The sequence below is a fragment of the Epinephelus moara genome, chromosome 14 (genome assembly GCF_006386435.1).
Source record: "Epinephelus moara isolate mb chromosome 14, YSFRI_EMoa_1.0, whole genome shotgun sequence".
Lineage (NCBI taxonomy): Eukaryota > Metazoa > Chordata > Actinopteri > Perciformes > Serranidae > Epinephelus > Epinephelus moara.
This window is the reverse complement of record NC_065519.1, coordinates 7,567,361-7,587,550: the sequence shown is the minus strand read 5'-3', so window position 1 is coordinate 7,587,550 and position 20,190 is coordinate 7,567,361. Positions and strand designations below refer to the sequence as shown.

Below are 20,190 nucleotides of genomic sequence, written 5' to 3'. Positions count from 1 at the left end.
GAAAAACGTGCAAATAAAAAAAGAGAATCTGAGACATGAAATACTGCAGAAGTTAAAATATAGGGGGGAAATATGCACATATATAAAATAAATTAATAAAATGCTTTTTTGTGTGTTTATTCCAAACATCTTTTTTTATGTTAATCTGAATACTCACAGTTGTACCAGAAATATTTGCACACCCAGCGCCAAGGTGAACACACGTGGGACCTTGCAGATTTAAAGCATTCCCATCAGACTGATCAGGGTTGAGCGAAGACCTGCCTGTGCTGCATTTATCGCACCTGTCAGTTTTACAGGAATCACTACGTGTGTTTTGCTCTACACCTCGGCAGAGAGTGTAACATTTGCAATGCTAATGACTGCTAATGTGTCAGACGGGAGTCTGTGTGTGTACGTTTTGCACTGGATGCTTTACATTCTTGTCACCAGGGGACGGAAACTAACTCATTACAAGTTTTCTTATTGCTGTGAATCAGCAGCTTTGTCCAGGAAGATTTATATTCAGACATCATATTTATGCATTCAGGAGCTGTAGTGGCTGCTGCCGAAGACGGTCAAAGAAATATGTCCCAAATACAACCGTGCTCTAATTGGGTGTGTTTAGCCTGGTGGGTTTTTTTTAGCATTCCTTTATAAATCCCTCAAGGGATGTTTTTTCAATTTTTTCACTCTGTAGTTGTTTTGCACATCACACACACACGCCCGAAATCCAGACACATGCACAAACAGGACTCATGCTCATGCATTAATGGAGAGACATCTGAGGGAAGGGGCTGCACATAGACAGGCTCCTCAAGTAGATTGGGGTTCGGTGCTTTACCCAAGAACACCTCGGCAGTGCCCAGGAGCATTAACCGGCACCTCTCAGGTGCCAGGTTCAGGTTCACACTCTGTGTTCACTACTGCTGCACAGCGACTTAAATCACAAGAGGAAAACATCTTCCATCATTACCAGAGCTATCTCACCATAGCCATGTAAAACACAGAAGATATGTATGAAATAAGTATTGACGCAGTTGTAGGAAGGCACTTCTGACAGAGCTACTGTAGGCTTGAGGAAGTTTAGTTGAAACAGTGTTCTCTGCTCATCTTCCAGCAGCATGCAGCTAAATCAGGTGTCTCTCAACTCAAGGACACAAAACTTTCAAGGGAAAAGAAGGAGCTGGAGCCATGAGCTGGAGCACACTGACTGATTTGCAGCCTTTAATTGTCCAATTGGATTCATAGAATGAACAGTTGCATTTCTGTATGTGTCAGCCCTATGATAGTCTGGCGACCTGTCCAGGCTGTACCCGCCTGTCACCAAATGTCAGCTGGGATAGGCTCCAGCACCCCGTGGCCCTATACCAGGGTAAGCGGTGACAGATATTGAATGAATGAATGATTAAAAAAATTGTTTTACTGTTCTTCATTAACCTTTTTTTAGAATCAGCCATTCAGTTTCCTTTACATTATGTCCATCCATCCATCCATCCATCCATCCATCCATCCATCCAGGCCAAGCAAAGCACCACAGACGTCCCTCTCCCCAGCAACGCTTTCCAGCTCCTCCTGGGGGACCCCAAGGCGTTCCCAGGCCAGATGAGATATGTAATCCCTCCAGTGTGCCCAGAACACCTCTAACAGGAGGCGCCCAGGAAGATCCTGATCAGATGCCTAAACCACCTCAACTGACCCCTTTTGACATGAAGGAGCAGCGGCTCTACTCCGAGCTCCCTCTGAATGTCCGAGCTCCTTACCCTATCTCTAAGGCTGAGCCCAGACACTCCAACGTCTGTTGTGTCCCTGTTGTGTGCTAAAGCTAGGCTACACTCAACTGGGACACGTTCAGTCTGAAAACGCTGCGCATCGTTCTGCTGTAGTTTCCAGGTTTAATGACATGTTTCCTTTAAATGTACGAATAGGTGTGCAACAGGCATTGAGGTATGTTTTCTCTTGTTTGGTGGGTGTGTCAGAGGTGTTTGTCAATCAGCAGCGACATGTCTATAAACCTTGCCGTATTAAAAAAGCAGTACACTTGCGTAACACAACATACACAACAGGGTGTTGAACGCACCATCATTTCAGTTTAAATAAAGGCTTTGCTATGTTTTGTCATGGCTGAACGCAGCCCAGATATTTGCACTGAATGCACAGAGATTAAATTGAGATAAAAGTCAACTTCACAAAGACAGTACAAGACAATTTTTTTACTCAAGGATAGCTTACGTTCCCACGCCACCTTAAGTACTTTTTTTTCTGTCACATTTGTTGCTCGTGTTCATCACTTGTCCTGTACATATTATCCTGTGCTGAGCTGCTGTGTTGGATTTATTGTTTTTAATAACATGTTGAATGTCGGCTTGTGGGTCCACAGGAACTACATTTTGTTCCTTGTAATTAATGAATGACGCATAAAGCTACTTTAACCTGAAACTGACCTTCCTGCTTCTGCTGCTGTTTATAGCAGAGGCACCACAACATCCTGCCTTGCTCAGAGGAACTCCGTCAGCAGAGGTTGAAGAGAGCGAGAGCCCTGCTTCTTCTCCTTTTCCCTCGGCCAATCATCTGCTGCTGCTGCTGCTGCTGCTGCTGCTGCTGCAGACACACCAGTCTGACAGTGTTGTGTTACAGCACTACAAACTTTGAGGCTCAGAGAAAACTGAGGGGATCAGATGCATGCTGAGAAAAGAAAAAAAAAGCCCTGTCAGGATTTTACAAACCAGAAAGGTGTGAAACATGAAAGGCTGACAGAAAGTGAAATATCTGCAGATTCCATATGGAGGTGCTGATGGTGCAGCGCCTGCAGCAGGGGTCGCCTGTGGCTGCCACCGTCTGCACTGCACGCACTCTGTAACTCCTCAAATAACTCACACAAGTCGACCTTCTCAGCAACTTCTACTCGTGCGCTGATTTGCCACATTTCTCAAAATAGGGTGAAAAAATGTTTGCATGTGTTTTGTGTCTTTACAGTGTGCAGTTGCTAAAATAAGGGTTGTTATTATAATTTAGTTGTAAAGTTTATCCTCTCAGTGCTTCAGTTTCCTGTCAGCCAGTTTCCTCTCGCAGTCCAAAGACATGCAGGTAAGTGCAAATACAGCTTTAAATTGCCCATAGGTGTGAATGTGATAGCCCAGGTGTGCCCCTACTGTCTCCCAGTGTGAGCACGGATAAGCTGCAGCCTCCCACGACCTTAATAAGCAGGTATAGATAATGGATGGATGGGCGGATAGATATCAAGCATAACAAATGTGTTGTATTATTCACTTTGCATGAATTCTCTGCAGGCATCTGGTTGTTCTTTCTCACACCAGGTGTGCATAAAGAATTCAGCAGGGGTGCAGCTAATGATTGTTTTCGTTAATGGCTAATTTGACAGTTGTTTGGCCCGCATGCTATGTTGGTTAATGAAATATGGCAATCACAATTTCCAAAAGCCCAATTATAGCCCAGAGTATTCAGATTATTTTGTCCATGATCTTGAAGTAAGTAAATCCTCATGTTTGAGAAGCCAGAGCAGGTGCATTTATGGCATTTTGGCTTCAAAGTACTAGTTGGACATTTTGGAAAATACTCATGTTCGCTTTTTGGTGAAGAGGTAGACGACAAGATCATTACAACTCTTATCTGTTATCTTATCTGTTGGACTAATGTAAATATCCAACGGTAAAAACAACAAGATGTGGTTTCATAGCGGTTGTCTAACAATTTCTTGGTTCTAAGCAGCTGCTAAGCAACCAGTGGTCGACATAAAAGTCCCATTAAATTCAAACTTGTTGTTTCTACACTTCATATGCATTCAACAAAGAGATTTTGCATACTATTAATTAGCTTTTGATTTGCTTTGATTTTGTCATGCTAGCTGTTTCCCTGTTTTCAGTCTTTATGCTAAGCTAAGCTAACTAGCAGCTGTCTATAGCATTATATTGACTGGACAGACATTTACGAGTGGTGCTAATCTTCACATCAAATTCTCTGTCAGAAACCAAATATGTTTCCTAACATATCAAAGTATTCCTTTAAAGATCTAGTGTGCAGAGTGTAGTGCCATCTAGTGGTGAGGCTGCAGACTGCAACCAACTGAAATGTCTCCTGTGTGCCAAGCCAACCCTGCTCCCAAGAAAAAAACACTGTCTGACACTTTATTGCTTTCTTATATATCGTTGTGGCAATGTAATCGCAGCTTGGATTATGTTCAAAGACGGCGTTACTTTCAAGTCATGAAACATTACGTTCATGCACTGCACAGGGTTCAGAAGGAGGTGGTTGGCAGGGATGGCAGGCGTACAAAGTGCAGCACCTTGACACCAGAACCTCAGCTTCATATCCCGACTCCAATCTTAGATTTAGGAGAAAAAAAAGCACTAATTAAAAAATGCTTCAGTCACTGTGAGTGGGTACTGTATTTCAAGATTGCCTGTTTTGGTATAAAAGCTGGTGAAACACATTCTTATTGAACAATGTGCTGATCCATCATCAATATTTCTGTGACTGCTCAGGTACATTAATTAGCAAAATTTCCTCAATTAAGGAATAGAAAACATAATTTGCTTGGCATTACATTTTCCTGAAGATGTATTTTTAGCTGTTTCAGATTAACTGCCGTCTGTGTGGAGTTTGCATGTTCTCCCCGTGTCAGCGTGGGTTTAATCCAGGTGCTCCAGCTTCCCCCCACAGTCCAAAGACATGCAGGTTAATTTGTGTCTCTAAATTGTCTGTAGGTGTGAATGTGAGTGTGAATGGTTGTCTGTCTCTATGTGTCAGCCCTGTGATAGTCTGGTGATCTGTCCAGGGTGTGCCCCACCTCTCACCCAATGTCAGCTGGGATAGGCTCCAGCCCCCCGTGACCCCTATCAGGATAAGTGATTATGGAAAATGAATGAATGCATATAAATGTGATTTCAAGGAGAGAGGGCTGGCTAAGCATGTAGACAAACAACAGTGCCCAACAGGGGAATGCAACACTGTGAATGGCCCAATCCAGAGCCAGTGTTTGGTTTGTCCGCTTTGGGCTACTGTAGAAACATCATGGTGGACTCCTTAGAGGAGGACCTGCTACATATGTAGATATAAATGACTCATTCTAAGGTAACCAAAACATAGTTATGAATATTGTATACCAATTTCTTCAAATATGTCCCCCTGAATCTGACACACTGGACCTTTAAAAATGGACCTCAGAGATTTATTGATTATGGAAATTATTGTAATTTCCTGTCAAAAGAATAATTGATTGAAATGGTAACCATTTCAGCTCTAGAATGCAGAAAGAATTTTTAATGATGGGGACATAAATATAGCCATCTTTTGCATCCACAGCTCTGGACATGCCTCTTTATTGTCCCCCTGCTACACTGCACTCTAGTCTCAGTCCCACTGCAGCAGGACTACAGATTGGTCTCTGTTTCCTCCTCTCTGATGGATCCGTCCCGGTGGGATTGTTATATCATTGGTGCAAAATGGCGGCTTTAGAAAGACACACTGAACCCAAACACACATTTAATCATCATCGTCTTAGATGACAGAGACATTTTCTGATGTCAGATTTGAGCATTGCTGGATATATTTAGCAGTAACTCGTTATCCAGAGGAAGAACAATGCACCAAACTAAAGGAGAGACACACAGAGCATCTCCAATCATAATGTTTTCTTTCCTACAGATTATGCATATTTTGGGAGATTTCTCTCAGGAACAGGAGTGACTTTCTGAGGGATTTAAAATATCATCAGCATTTCCAGTATCATACTTTATGTGTCTTCTAATTTCAGTTTGCACCAGAGTTAATTTTAGATTTTCTGACCCATCCCTGCTGAGTATGTTCACTCTTATCTGGGTGAGTGGAGTCTTTCTGAGCTCTGAGGCTCATTAACACAGCATTGCACTCAAGGGAATCCACTGGAACCAGCAGCCCATATTGATCCCAAACCCAGAACAACTGAAATATAAATGAAGGATTTTCACCGAGGACTCCTTTGTGAGCCCACGGCCCACCATTATCTAACAGTGGCTGCACTGTTTCTTTTCATTACTGTCAATATTGTGGCTGCAACGCTACAGAAATGTTGTTTTAACTTGCTTATTAAGGAAAATTGGATGGATTTTTGTGAGCAAATCAAACAAGATTACCAGAATTACATTTCTGATCAACTGATCGATTAACTGACTAACTGTTTTAGCCCTCTATGTCACAAAAGTAGGACAAACACAGCAGCCAAGGCTATTTTATGATGATCACACAGGCTGAACCTGCATTCCCCATTGAGCAAATTTGCTTTTTTTCTCCTCGTTTACAGGAACATTATACATAATTAAACAATTTTCACTGGAAAAAATCCCCAACATAATTACATCATAGAGAGAGTGATAGAGCGAGGGAGATATTTTAATTTTCTATTTAGATGCTTTGGCAACATGGCTCATCTAACATTCATGCCAATAAAGAGGATTATTGGAACGAAGAAAAGAGACACAAAGACAGAAAGAGACACACATTATATATTTATGTAAACAGCATGAGAGAAGCAGTTATACAATGAGGAAACACAGAAATAGGTGACGCAAAACACAAATCTTTTAACCCTTAATTAGCTGCCTTAAAGTTGCATATGTGTGATGTAATATATATCACAATGTTCAGGAGACTTGGTTGAAAATGAATACAATCATACAGCATGTAGGTCATATAAACATTGCAGGGTTTTTTTAATTCACTGGTCATACTTTTTTGCCATGAGCAGATTTGAGTACATTGTCTAACTCTTTACTTTATCTTGTATTTTGGCAGCACACATTTGTTGATCTGCCAGCAGTGATGAACCAATTAGCTGATAAGTCGATTAAGCGCTTGTTGAAAAATTAGTGACACTTTTTATAGCACTGTGAGCCAAATTTCGGTCGCAGTCTCATTTTTTTGGTCACTACTCAGAGCTCGAAAAATCAAAGTTGAAAGTCATGCTTTTTTCCCCTTTTCACCACAACTATTGGGTACAACCCCTCCATTTTGACTCCAGTTTAAACAATTGGCGCAGTTACTCAATCCCAACCCAGAGGGAGCAGTCCACCATTTCCCAGACTTGGAGGTGCTGACTCTCATCCCAGTCGCTTCACAGTCGGCTGCAAACCGACCCAGTGCATACTGGAGGTTGCGGTCTGATGAAGTTAACAGAACCACATTATCTGCAAAGAGCAGAGAAGCAAATCTGCTGTGTCCAACCCGGACTCCTGCACCTTTACATCCTATCCATGAAAATCATAAATAGAACCAGTGACGAGGGGTAACCATGGTGGAGCCCATCACCTTTTGAAAATGTGCCTGAGTTTGACTGACACAGCTCTCGCTTTGGTTATACAAGGACAAAATGGCCCCAAACAATGACCCTGGTACCCCACACAAGCCTGCAAGGTTATCATCATGGAAGGATTAATGAACAGGCTTGCTGGACCCAGGCCCAGGGGCCCAAAGTATAAGGGTGACCTCTTGGCCTTCACTTGCAAAATGTCACTCAACACTTACTGATCAGAAAGACATTCAAAATGACCACAACAAGCTGCAAAGGAACTGAAAAGAAACACAACATAACTACAAAAAGGGGGCAAAACAACCACAAAGAGACACAAACAAGACAAAAAATTACATAATAAAAGAGAGATAAAACCACAAAAAGATGCTTCATGACTACAAAAATATGCAAAACGGCATAAAAGAAGGCTAAATAACAATAAAGTCTGTGTGTGTCTCACTCCTGGTGGACGGTCTTTTGCATATCTGTGCCCAAGGGCCCAATGTCTCATAATCTGCCCGTATATCATATTATTATACGCCTACTGAAGGTCAAGCAGACCAAAACGTTGTATATTTCAGCAGTAGGTGAGACAATGAGAAGGGTTTTTCATTTTAATTCAAGCTGTGTTTTACCCCGTTGTGTATGTACTGATAAAGCACATAAAAAGTGGAATACAGGTGGTTCAAGACACCAAATCTTGGACATTGGCCCTGAATACAAAGAAGACTTTTATTATTCTAGTCTGTCTTTTGCAAATATGGTCCATTTAACTAAATACGTTTAAGGTTGATCAAGTCACCACATTAATTACTAACTAACTACATACCCAAAGCACAGAGAGTGGGGTTAAATAGTGTGCCCAAGAAAAGAGTCGTAAAACGAGTTAGCATTTTAACACTCATGGTTCCCTTGTCTTGATGTCAATGGATTTTTGTAATGGATTTTTGGTTAGATGCCTGAAAAAAAGCTCTGTGGTTCACACAAGCTTAAGAGACTTTCATGTTTTGTTCTATGACATAAAATACGTCAGTAAATACCCCACTCGTGAACTTTAAAGTTTGTATTTGCAACTAGCTAACTACCGAATGTCACCACGTCTTGGTACGATTTTACAGTCTTGTTATGGTGGTGACGTTGGGTCACGTAAGTATGTATCAAGCATATAAGTACCACAAGTACATGTAAGTAGCATTGTCATCTCACAGCAAGAGGTTTCCTGGTTCGAACCCAGGGTGGGGGAGCCCCTCTGTGCAGAGCCCGCATGCTCTCCCCGTGGGTTTCCTCGGGGTACTCCAGCTTCCTCCCACAGTCCAAAGACATGCAGGTTAATTGGTGACTCTAAATTGCGCGTAGGAGTGAATGGTTGTCTGTCTCTATATCTTATGTTGGAATAGGCGTCCTCCAAATTCTGCGAAAGAAGGCTGCGTTTCTCTGCCACATTTGAAGGAGCCTTCGAAATGGGACAGCCTTGGTTGCGCAAGTGTGACGCAATTGGTCTTTCAATGCAGCCTTCGGATAGCCTGGAAATCCAGACCCAAATCTAGAAAGATTTAGGGTCTGGCCATGAGTAATGAAAATGGCCCAACTCGAGGAGCGGCACCAAGCATGCATTTGTAAATATCACTGCACGCAAGTGGATAACACTACGACCAATCAAAACAATACACGGGGTGACGTATACGCTTAGCTACCAGCGGAGCTAACTGGTAGATTAGACTCTTGCCGTATCCGGTCGGCAAAACTGCGAAAACATCCTTCTCGCAAAGGAAAGACTCGAGCGCCGTCTTCTGTTCCTCTTTTTGAGAAAAAACCAAGTCTAACTCGTTCATTGCTGCGGCCAAAGCCGTTTCAAACAACTGGTGTTCATCCGTAGCCATCTTGCAATGTTTACTGACTAATTCCAGACTTCGTCGTCGCAGCGCTGTCGTCATCTGTTTAGCTCGCCTCTGGCCCGCCTATATCAGATACACCGATGTGATTGGTGCAGCTCGGCTCCAGGGGCATAGGTAATGAGCATCTTCACTGATTGCCAGAGTGACTTGCTGAGCAAATTCAAATTGTGCTCCAGCGAGAACTCTGGATTTCCAGGCTGCAGCGCCTGAATTGAGACACAGCTAGTATCCCTGGGGCAGTGGGGCCCCCTAGTGGTTTACTCTGGTTCTGCTTTTAGCAAAAACTTGACATGAATTATGTCTCTGTGAACTTGTGGAGGCCCTTTGGGAATTTTTTGATAAAGATACTGCTATTTCTATAATGAAGTAATAAAATGGCTTTACATATAATGCCACTTTTAATACCCTTTTCACCCTTTTAAATGATTAAACTATTACAACTACTACCAGCAGTGAAATTACTTTATATATAATCCCACATGATATGAATATGACATTAAAGACAGACAGATATAGATGAGGAGGGAGAGATAGAGGCTGAATGGAGAGGCAGAGCCACATAGACACAGAGTGAGGGGAGTGGAGGAGAGAGAGAGTCGCCATTACTGCCTGGCAGTGCTGCTGAGAGGGGAGGGAGCACAGAGGAGCAGGTTTCGGCTTACAGCGCATACCACACTAACAACACCGAAATACGCTAAAAATACAGGCTAACTGGCCGTTTGGAAGTACACAGGACTACACCGTCAACTGAAGCCAACTTGGGATCTTGTCGGAGGACACTACCGGCCGCAGATTGTGGATTGTAACCAGGAGTTTTTTGCCTTGTAATGTGGGAATGCTTTCTCCTCTTTTCCGTGGTATGTGGATCTGGGAGCGACCATGTTATTAGGTGGGTAGGGGAATGTATTTGGACTGGGATTGGGGACTTCATTAGCTTTGCTAGCACTCTTTTCTGGGGGCGAAACCTGGCCTTAAAACTGCAGTGTTTCGGATTTAAAGAAACGGGGCTGGTAATACGAGTGTGGGCTGTTGAATTAAACACAGGGTGTGATTTTAAACCGCTTTGCTCCCAACGTTAGCCTGGGTTTGCTGTTGCTAACGCTAGCTAGCTAACTATCCCTCACCCCCTTTTGGCATGCGAGGCTAACACAGCTCGGCTAATGTTAGCTAATCGGGATTGGAAAGGTGGGTTTTTTCCTCCTGGAGTATCAGGGCCAAGCCGAGCCAGGCCGAGCCGGGTTTCATGTCCTGTTCCCTGGAGGAATTAATAACCGCCGTATCAAATCCGGTGGTTGCGAATGTTAGCTACGGTGCATTGACGCATTAACATAAACGTCTGTTGGTTTTAATTTAAGCTTAACTAACTCATTAACCGTGACGGTAACTCCCATTACTCACTCTCATTACCCGGGTGAGCCCATTTAGAAGCAGAGTTTGGTGTTTTACATGATATCCAGCCTTTTAAATTGGTTTAATTTCAACGTAACAAACGGGCTCAAACGGAAAATTATTTTGGAAATAAAAGGAAAATTCACATCTCATCTCAGCTGCACTGACACCCGAGTTTAGAGCCTTCACACTGTGCCAGCTTTTATCTCCCATCCCAGTTTCTTTTCAACCTATTGCGACTTCATGTAGAAGTTTCTGGTTTGCTAGTTTCCAACGTTAATGTGCTGCTAATCGCTAACATTAGCATCGGGGATGGGTGGATGGAGGGTCAGATCGAGTGCCACTGGTTCCTATCATTGAATTTTCCGACATTAATCAGGGTGTCTCTGAATGTCTCAGCTCTGATGAGAAGTTGTGACCACACTTTGTCATTAGCAGCTTTAATAACTCCTTTTATTCAGTGTGCAGCAGCAGCTCAGTGTGGGTTTGTCCTGCTGCAGCTCTGCATGCCATTTGCATCGCCTCGGACTGCTGCAGCGCCCTCTGCCCTTTACCCAAACTCTCATTAAAGGGATGGTCCGGCTTTTTATCTAATGAGGCATCCTGGTGGTGTTTCTCCAGCCCTTTGCAGTGTACTCATCATTCCTCAGTTGCAGCAGTTGTTATAATGGGACCCAGTTCATATAGCTTCTTTTTTGACTCCACTATCATCTTGTTTTAGCATCTCCAAGGTCTCTATGAATGATTTGGTTGGACTCTGTGTTCATCATTATCATCACAGTCAGTCTGTTTAGGGGTTTTTTGTGTGTGGAGGAAAGCTGTTAATGATATTGAGCTGGATAGTACCATCAGCTGTCATGCTGGGAATTTTATGAAGGTAGCAAATGTTGTTTGGAAACAGTATTTTAATGCATCATTGTGGCTGCTGTTGTCCATAGGCATCACATTTCCCATCCAGATAATGTGAAAGAGAATATTTTGCATTTAGTTTATTGTTTGTGGATTATTGTATTGATTATTGTAATGTGGAGAAAATCATTTATATAATTAGATGTTTGATAAATGTTCATCAGTAATGTGTAGGGTTCAGTGTTTGTTTTCACTTGCCTTATCGGCCGGTTGGGCAAATGGCTCAAAAATCTACTTGCCCCATTACACATTGTTGTATTTATTTTCACTCATTCGTTCTCTGTAACTGCTTATCCTGTTAGGGGTCGCAGGGGAACTGGAGCCTATCCCAGCTGACACTGGGCGAGAGGCGGGGTACACCCTTGACCGGTCGCTAGACTATCGCAGGGCTAAAATAACAACAAAGACTTAAAGTTAATTGTCATGTTGCATCTTTAAGTAAATGAAAAATGATCCTGTTTATCTGCATTGCTCTCAAACTTGTGACAAACGTGCGCAATACATAGTTGGTGTGCCTGATCGTGTACGTGACTTGCTAGATTTACAAGCCCAATATGGCATTGTACTTGTGCGAGTAATCCTCATATCCTTATTGCTGAGCCCTGATGTTAAGATAATGACTGAGTGGGTGAAGGCAAATAATAGAACAGCTAGAACAGTCTGGAGAGTAAAAAAAATACACCACTTTACTGTAATGCAGCCTTCAAAACCAGGGAAAGATACTTTCAGTATCATGATATCCAAATCCAAGACAAAATCTAGTCTCATATCACGATACTGATATATGGTGATACTGCCCAGCCCTACTCTTGACCAGCTGATTTGCCTTGTTGCAGACAGGCAGGTCTGAAAAGCTTTTTACCCGCATCTGCTTTAAGCCCAGGATGAAAATGCATATTGGTATTGGCATATGCTAATATGGTGGGAAATATTCAATATTGGTATCAGCTTAAACAAACCACACAAGGGCATTTGTACCAACAACCTCCTCTCTGAGTGATGCCGGGGTTGATCGTGTCAGATGGCCTATAAACTGTTGTTCTTACATCATCGACACCTCGGGAAGGGGAAGTCAGATGAGTGATACCCGACTGCAGGTCTGGACCTGACGCTGGAGCTTTGTGCTTTAAAGCGTCTAAGGTTAAGGAAATACATTTCCGAGAAGCACCAGCCCGGTGCTTTTCACATAGTTTTAAATTGAAGTCATGATGTAATCAAAGCTTTGTTATAACTGGCAGCAACAAAGATGTTTTGTGGAGGAATTGCACAGTGAATCCAAAATGAAGAGCAGTAAGAAAATGAAGAAAATGTCACCGCTATGTCTCATCACGGCAAAATTATTCACATTCCCCTGATAATAAGATGGTCTAACCTCTTATTACATGCTTGAAGCAGACTGACTATTTCATTTCATTTCAGAAAGTTTTTGTAGTTTCTGGTTATGTTTTGTTTCTTGGAATCACCACTGTAGTTCCTCTGATGATTAGGTAGCTGACATTTAAAACCGCATTACACAACTTTGTGTGCCAGCAGCTGAAAAATGGCAGTGACAGGTAATAGTGAGCACCCAGAAATCCTGTGAGGTGGGGTCAGCCCTGGCTAGTCTGTCATAATTCATACTGAGGGGAGAGGAGGGGAGAGGTTGTAATGTTTGAGTCCATTTTTCTCTGGCCGCAGAGCCCACTCTTTGCTTAATAGGAGGCAGTTTGGATTTTTGTGCTAAGTTTTGATTCATCTCTTCCTGTGGGAGGAGAGTTGTCTGTACACGAGATCAGACATTCTTTTGGGGGAAACATAATAAGTCAGTGGCGCCTCATTTAAAGTCGATGGGACCCTCTTCTCTGTTGGAGCCCTGCTTTGTGACTGTGGCTAAAAAAATAAGCAAGTTTATTTTTACCTTAGAAAATACAACTGGGTGCAGCTTTAAAAGGTCTTCCATCCTTGGCAGTATGTTCTGCTGTTTTAGGCTTAACAGCATTTAGTCATCTCTAAAACCAGCTTGCCAAGTGATACCTTAATCCCCCCTGCAGCCTCATCGTGAATAGACTAATCATGATGCACAGGGCTACTTTTAGCTATTAGTGCAGCACAAACGCACTTTCATCTGTAGTGTTTTGCAGTAATAAGACCGTCACAGGCTCCATCCAGGTGTCTGTAGCACACAGCTAACTGAATAGCACTGCTGCCACTCCTCTCTTCATACATGTTAACATTTATCCATGAGTCTTGTGTTGACAGCAGAGTGAATATAGACTTTGATATTGGTGGACAAAAATGCAAAGCAGATGTTTGGATTTGGGTGGCTGCTCTGCTCAAACACTGTGGTTTGGATGGCAATCAGGGGGAGGAATGTAGGGCTGTAATAATCAGTTGGTTAGTCGATCAACAGGAAATTAATAGATTTCAGTTGTTGTAATTGATGGTCTTAGTGTATTGCCAAGTAATGATGCCAAATGTTTTCTAGTTACAGTATCACCAGTGAGAATAGTGGCTTGTTTTATGCGGTTTAATATCAGAAATGTAATATTCAGGGTTAGTTTGCTGCTGGGTAGACTACAGAAGAAGTCTGTATACATCACTTGGACTTTGCTAATTTGTGAAGGCCATTTTTCCTGGTCAGGAGTCAGTCAATAATGGAAATCCCTTGCTTGCAGGCATGAGTGCCACCTCAAAGTGTATGTGCACATGTAGTGCTTCACCTGCCGTTCATAAGCTCGGAAACCCTTCTCCCCGGCTGCCTGCTGCAGTCAGGTGTGGCACATGTAGCAGCACAGGAGCTGTTTCAGGGGCTAGTGGTTACATTTGTAAACCTGACAGACTTGCTTGTGCGTGTGCTTTCTGACATCATTTTATGTCCTGGGTGTGTTTGAGGGACAAGGAGCTCCTGGTTGGAGGCGCCCAATTTGACAGATCAGCTGACTTAACATTTATGGCACATTTCCTGCAGGTATTTGTTCCCCTGGTTTACCCTTAGGTTACGCACAACTGTGTAGTCTGACAAATAGGAAAACTGGTTGTGTGACCTCTTTTATATGTTGGATAATTGAATTCAATGAGTAACATCCATGTATCCTCCTGGTTTGGGACTTCTGATTAAATTTCCCTGCATGTTTCTTCAGGTTGCTGCAGCTCTGCCGAACTCACAAAAGTCTAATTTCCTTGCACAAAACCCCCACACAGGTGACATCATCACCTTGGCCTCCATAAACAGTCAGGGGAAACCTCATTGCGCTGTCTCAGTGGGCTGAATTCCTACTCTGGTGCAGTTTCTCAGGCTCAGCATGCCGCCGTGCTGCAGCTAGCGGTTCCAGCTCACGCAGGCAAATTCACTGGCTGATTGCCATCGTTCTGTAAAACACAACAATGACTGCAATTCTCTCTGCAGTTATCAGTTATCAGACTCTAGTTAGGTCATGGAAGGGTTCAGGCTTATTTGACTGTGGCAATCCCAGATAATAATGATAGAAAGGTTGTGCGGTCCACCAGATGCACTCGCCACATTTTTAGTTTCACAATCTGTTTTTTTTTTTTCTTCTGAAAATCGGTATTGTCAGGAGTGGAACAATTTATTTCACCTTGTTGTTAACATTGAATAGATAAGGTGGACACAGCAAAATAATTTCATCCCACAGATGATCAAGACTACCAATTAGGATTTATAATCATAACCAGAATGTCAGGCAAAATGCATTAAGAGAATGACAGGCAAAATAATCAGGATTATACGTTTAGCCCTAATCATGTAGCTGTAGGTTATGCTGATGATGATAACAAATCTGTGAACTGATTTATTTTCTCTGTTTCATTCTCACAGCGAAGCAAATCATTTCTAGGTCAGTGGCTGTCAAAGGGCTGGAGTTGCATGCCATTTTTATCCTGCCTCGGCACAAATTGGTTGAAAGCGCTTCTTTTTCTCTGTGAGGGGAAAAGTGACATTGCTGAGCACAGCCCATGATTGAATTATTCTCCCTTTCTCTTATGTAAGATGTGCTGTCACACTTTGGGTTTTTGTCTTCTCAAAAGTCCATTTTGATATTGCAGTTTGTAAAACAAATTTTCCACAGGGTTTTCAAAAATGCAGGAGGCTTTTTCATCACATTTTCATATTATAAAGCTATTATGGTGGTGTGTTAACGCCAGGGCATTTTATTATTAAAACATGAAAGGCTGATCAAAAACCTTTTATTAAGCTTTACCATTTAGGAGGGATTATTTTGTCCTGCACAAGTGTGATAATGTGTACCTTTGTCTAATTGACTGATAACTCAGTCTAATGCCAGATTAACATGTTTGATTTGTTGTTTAAAATCACCATACCGCATATACATGTACATGTATGTTCCAGAGGGATATGGTGAGATACAAAGAGCTAATTATATTGTTAGTGATAAGGAGACGGAAGTGCTCTAAGGACAACTCAGTGCCAACATGTTTTTGTTTGTTTTGCCTTTATCTCTCCCTAATTGTAAATTCCATGTCTTGCAGGCAGGTGATAAAAGGAGAAGCCGGCTGTTCTATCCCAGCTTAAAGAAGACCCAGGATAGAAACTGAGAGAGATACATTGAGTTGGAGGGGGATTCGCCACTACCAAGGGAAAATCAGGATGACTGTGCCTCTGTACCACTGACAAGCTGAACTGGAATGATATCTTGACCTTTTTTCCTGGAAGTGACCAAGTTAGCGATGAGCGGGGGGATATAATGGCCAAGAACAAGGATGCGCGCCCCCCGACATTCGCCGTCAGTGTGGTTGGCCTCTCGGGGACGGAGAAAGAGAAGGGAAATTGTGGCGTTGGCAAGTCCTGCCTATGCAACAGATATGTTCGTCCTAATGCGGACAGCTACTACTCGGAGCACACCTCAGTGCTGAGCACAATAGACTTTGGGGGACGTGTGGTTAACAATGACCACTTCCTGTACTGGGGGGAGGTGTCCCATCGAGGGGACGATGGGTTGGACTGTAAAATACAAATCATTGAACAAACAGAGTTCATTGATGACCAGACGTTTCTTCCGCATCGGAGTACGAACCTGCAGCCGTACACCAAACGGGCGGCAGCAACCAAGCTCCAGTCTGCAGAGAAGCTTATGTACATCTGTACGGACCAGCTGGGCTTGGAGCAGGACTTTGACCAGAAGCAGATGCCGGATGGAAAGCTGAACATCGACGGCTTTGTGCTCTGTATCGATGTTAGCAAGGGATGCAACAGGAAGTTTGATGACCAAATGAAGTTTGTCAACAGCCTCTACTCCCAAATCGTCAAGTCAAAGAAGCCCATTGTCGTTGCTGCCACAAAATGTGATGAGTGTGTGGACCAGCACCTGAGGGACCTGCAGGCCTTTGTTGCCAGCAAGAAGAACCTGCTGCTAATTGAGACATCAGCACGCTCCAATGTCAACACAGAGGTCTGCTTCAACACACTCATCCAGCAGCTGGATAAAGCAAGGGGGAAGCCAAAAACTGTGCCATACCTTGAGGCCTATAAAGTCCAACGGCAGCATGTTGCTGCAGTAACAGATAGATTTGAGAAATTGATGGTGCACACGGTTAGAGATTACCACACCACGTGGAAAACAGTGATCAATAATATGAAGGGCCAGCCTGACTATGATGAGTTCATCACCTTGGAGGGCTCCAGGAAAGCACGCAACATGTTCACAAAGCACATTGCACAACTGAAGCAGGAGCACATCAAGAGGAGGAGGGAAGAGTACCTGACAACATTACCGAAAACCCTTAATAACCTCCTAAATAACCTGGAGGAAGTTGAACACCTCTCATGGCCTGAGGCGCAGGGTGTGATCCGCAACCGGCCTGATTTCCAGTACTGGTTTGTGGTTCTGGAACAAACCCCATGGGATGAGACGGACCACATCGACATCAGTGACCGCAGGATACCCTTTGACCTCCTCGACACACCTGACGGTGAGAGAATTTACCACAACCACGTCCAGCACTTGTTATCTGAGAAGAGAAGGGTGGAGATGAAAGACAGGTTCAAGAAGACGCTAGAGAGGGTTCATTTTATCAGTGCAGGGCAGCCTTGGGAGGAAGTCATGTGCTTTGTCATGGAGGACGAGGCCTACAAGTACATCACAGAATCAGATAGAAGGGATGTTTATTGTAGACACCAGCAGGAAATAGTTGAAAGGGCCAAAGAGGATTTTCAGGAAATGCTTTTTGAGCATGCTGAGCTATTCTATGACTTGGATCTGAATGCCACCCCCAGCTGCGACAAGATGAGCGAAATTCACAGTGTGCTGAATGAGGAGCCCAGATACAGAGCACTGCAGAAACTTGCCCCAGATAGAGAGTCCCTCCTCCTCAAACACATTGGGTTTGTTTACCATCCCACCAAGGAGACATGCCTGAGTGGGCAGAACTGTGTGGATCTGAAAGTGGAGCAGGTTTTAGCAAACAGGCTGGTGCAGCTTGACCACGGACGCTCTAATCTCTACTATAACAGTGCCAACATCGATAAGATCAACCTCTGCCTCCTGGGAAGGGAGGGTCTCTCACAGGAACTAGCCAATGAGATCCGAGCTCAGTCCACAGATGATGAGTACACCCTGGATGGTAAAATTTATGAACTGGAGCTGCTTCCAGTGGATGTCAACTCCACACTGCTCTTCAGCCACACGTGGGTCACCACCTTCAAGCCACATGGCTGCTTTTGTGTATTCAACTCCATAGAGTCTCTTAACTGTATTGGAGATTGCATAGGCAGGATCAGAGCGGAGATAGCACAGAGCAGGAGAGATAGGTTTGCTCAGCCACTACCATTCATTCTAATCCTGGCTAATCAGAGGGACAGTGTTTGCAAAAACATACCTATCCTGAGGCACCAGGGCCAACAGCTGGCAAACAAGTTGCAGTGTACCTTTGTCGACATCCCCTCCGGGGCCTTTCCACGTAAATTCACAGAGTTCCAAATTAAGCAGGGTCTCCGAGCAGTGCTGGAGGGGCTAAAGCATAACTTTGATGTCTTGGCCCCACTGCCCTCTATCAAAGACATGTCAGAGACAGACCTTAGGATAGTCATGTGCGCCATGTGCTGGGATCCTTTCAGCGTTGACCTCATCCTATCGCCTTTCCTCGACTCACACTGCTGTAGCGCAGGGCAGCCAGGCCAGAGCAACACACTGATCCTAGACAAGATCATCGGGGACAGCAGGAGGAGGATCCAGGTCACTGTCCTGTCCTACCACACTGCTATTGGTGTCCGCAAAGATGAGCTGGTGCACGGCTACATTTTGGTATACTCTGCCAAACGCAAGGCTTCTATGGCGACCCTGCGGGCGTTCTTGGCTGAAGTCCAGGATGTGATCCCCGTCCAGATGGTGGCGATTACAGATAGCCAGGCAGACTTCTTTGAGAATGATGCCATCAAGGAGCTGATGACGGAGGGAGAGCACATTGCCACAGAGATCGCTGCCAAGTTCACTGCACTCTACTCACTATCACAGTATCATCGACAGACAGAGGTTTTTACACCCTTTTTCAATGAAGTGCTGGAGAAAAAGCCAAACATTGAGAGTTCCTTCCTGTTTGACAGCTCATCACGGGAGTGCACCACTGGCGCCAGTGAGGACGTCTTCCCCACCTCACCCCACAGCCATTCCCCGGCCTATAACACTTATTACCCAGAATCGGATGATGATAATGAGGCTCCCCCACCTTACAGTCCAATAGGTGATGATGTTCAGCTTCTCCCCACACCCAGCGAGCGGGCCAAGTACCGCATCGACCTAGAGGGCAATGAGTACCCAGTCCATAGCACACCTGTTGGAGACCATGAACGCAATCACAAAGTGCCTCCACCTGTCCGGCCCAAACCAGTGCTCCCAAAACCAAATGTCAAAAAGCTGGACCCCAACCTGCTCAAAACTATTGAGGCTGGCATGCGAAGCAACCGTAGGATGCCACGTGGCCCAATGACGCACAGTGAGGACGTGGAGGCGTCAGAAAACTATGCAGACCCTGTGGACACCTTGCTAAGGTCCAGGGGTTTCCACAATGATGACATATATGCTGTGCCCGATGACACACATAGCCGTCTAGTCAAAATAAGAAATTCCTTCGGTGGGTTGCATGGCCTCCACGGAGGAGGAGAAGAGGAGAATGGATTTGACAGAAAGTCTCAGGCTGGACGGCGGCCGTCAAAATACAAACATCGTTCTAAAATCCTGTTCAGCAAGACAAAGGCCTACCAAAGACGATTCCACTCTGACAGCGACGGGGAGGAGTCGGGCCCTGCTACGCAGAAAAAGAAAAAGGGAAGAGCCCACCGGGGCAGTGAGGAGGACCCACTGCTCTCCCCTGCTGACCCCTGGAAGGGTGGCATAGATAACCCTGCCATCACCTCTGACCCTGAGCAGGAGGACAAGAAGATGAAGAAGAAGAAGACGCCCAAGACGCCAAAGGAGCCGAAGAAGGTGAGTCTGTGAATGTGACTTGTGCAGCATTTTAATGTTGGGTCAATTTCAGCGTCTGCTTTTAGAAAACAGGATAGTGTGAAAGTCCTTTTCATAGAGCAACAAAAGACAGACAGAAAGACAGTAAAGATATTATAGCCTCCAAGACACTGAGCCAAAGCTTTCTTGTCTTTTTTTTTTTCTTCCAAGTGATTGAAAGAGAGCTTCAGTGCCTTGAATACAAGAGAGTGAAAGAGTGTGTATGTGAATGAGAGCAGAAGAGATTGTGTACAGCAGTGTGTGAGCATAAGTGTGTGGG

General features: G+C 44.0%; 1 protein-coding gene across 2 annotated transcripts in view; it reads left to right on the top strand.

Annotated features, from left to right (window-relative positions):
- The first annotated feature begins 9,767 nt into the window (after positions 1-9,767).
- Positions 9,768-20,190, top strand: part of arhgap5 (Rho GTPase activating protein 5) — a 71,954-nt gene continuing 61,531 nt past the window's right edge. Inside the window, exons 1-2 of one of the 2 annotated variants that reach the window (XM_050061308.1) lie at positions 9,768-10,016; positions 15,943-19,892. In XM_050061308.1, the coding sequence (XP_049917265.1) occupies positions 16,158-19,892 (3,735 nt within the window). In that variant the 5' untranslated portion in view covers positions 9,768-10,016; positions 15,943-16,157. Of the gene's footprint in view, positions 10,049-15,942; positions 19,893-20,190 lie in introns of both variants that reach the window. The other variant, XM_050061306.1, reaches the window with a different exon arrangement.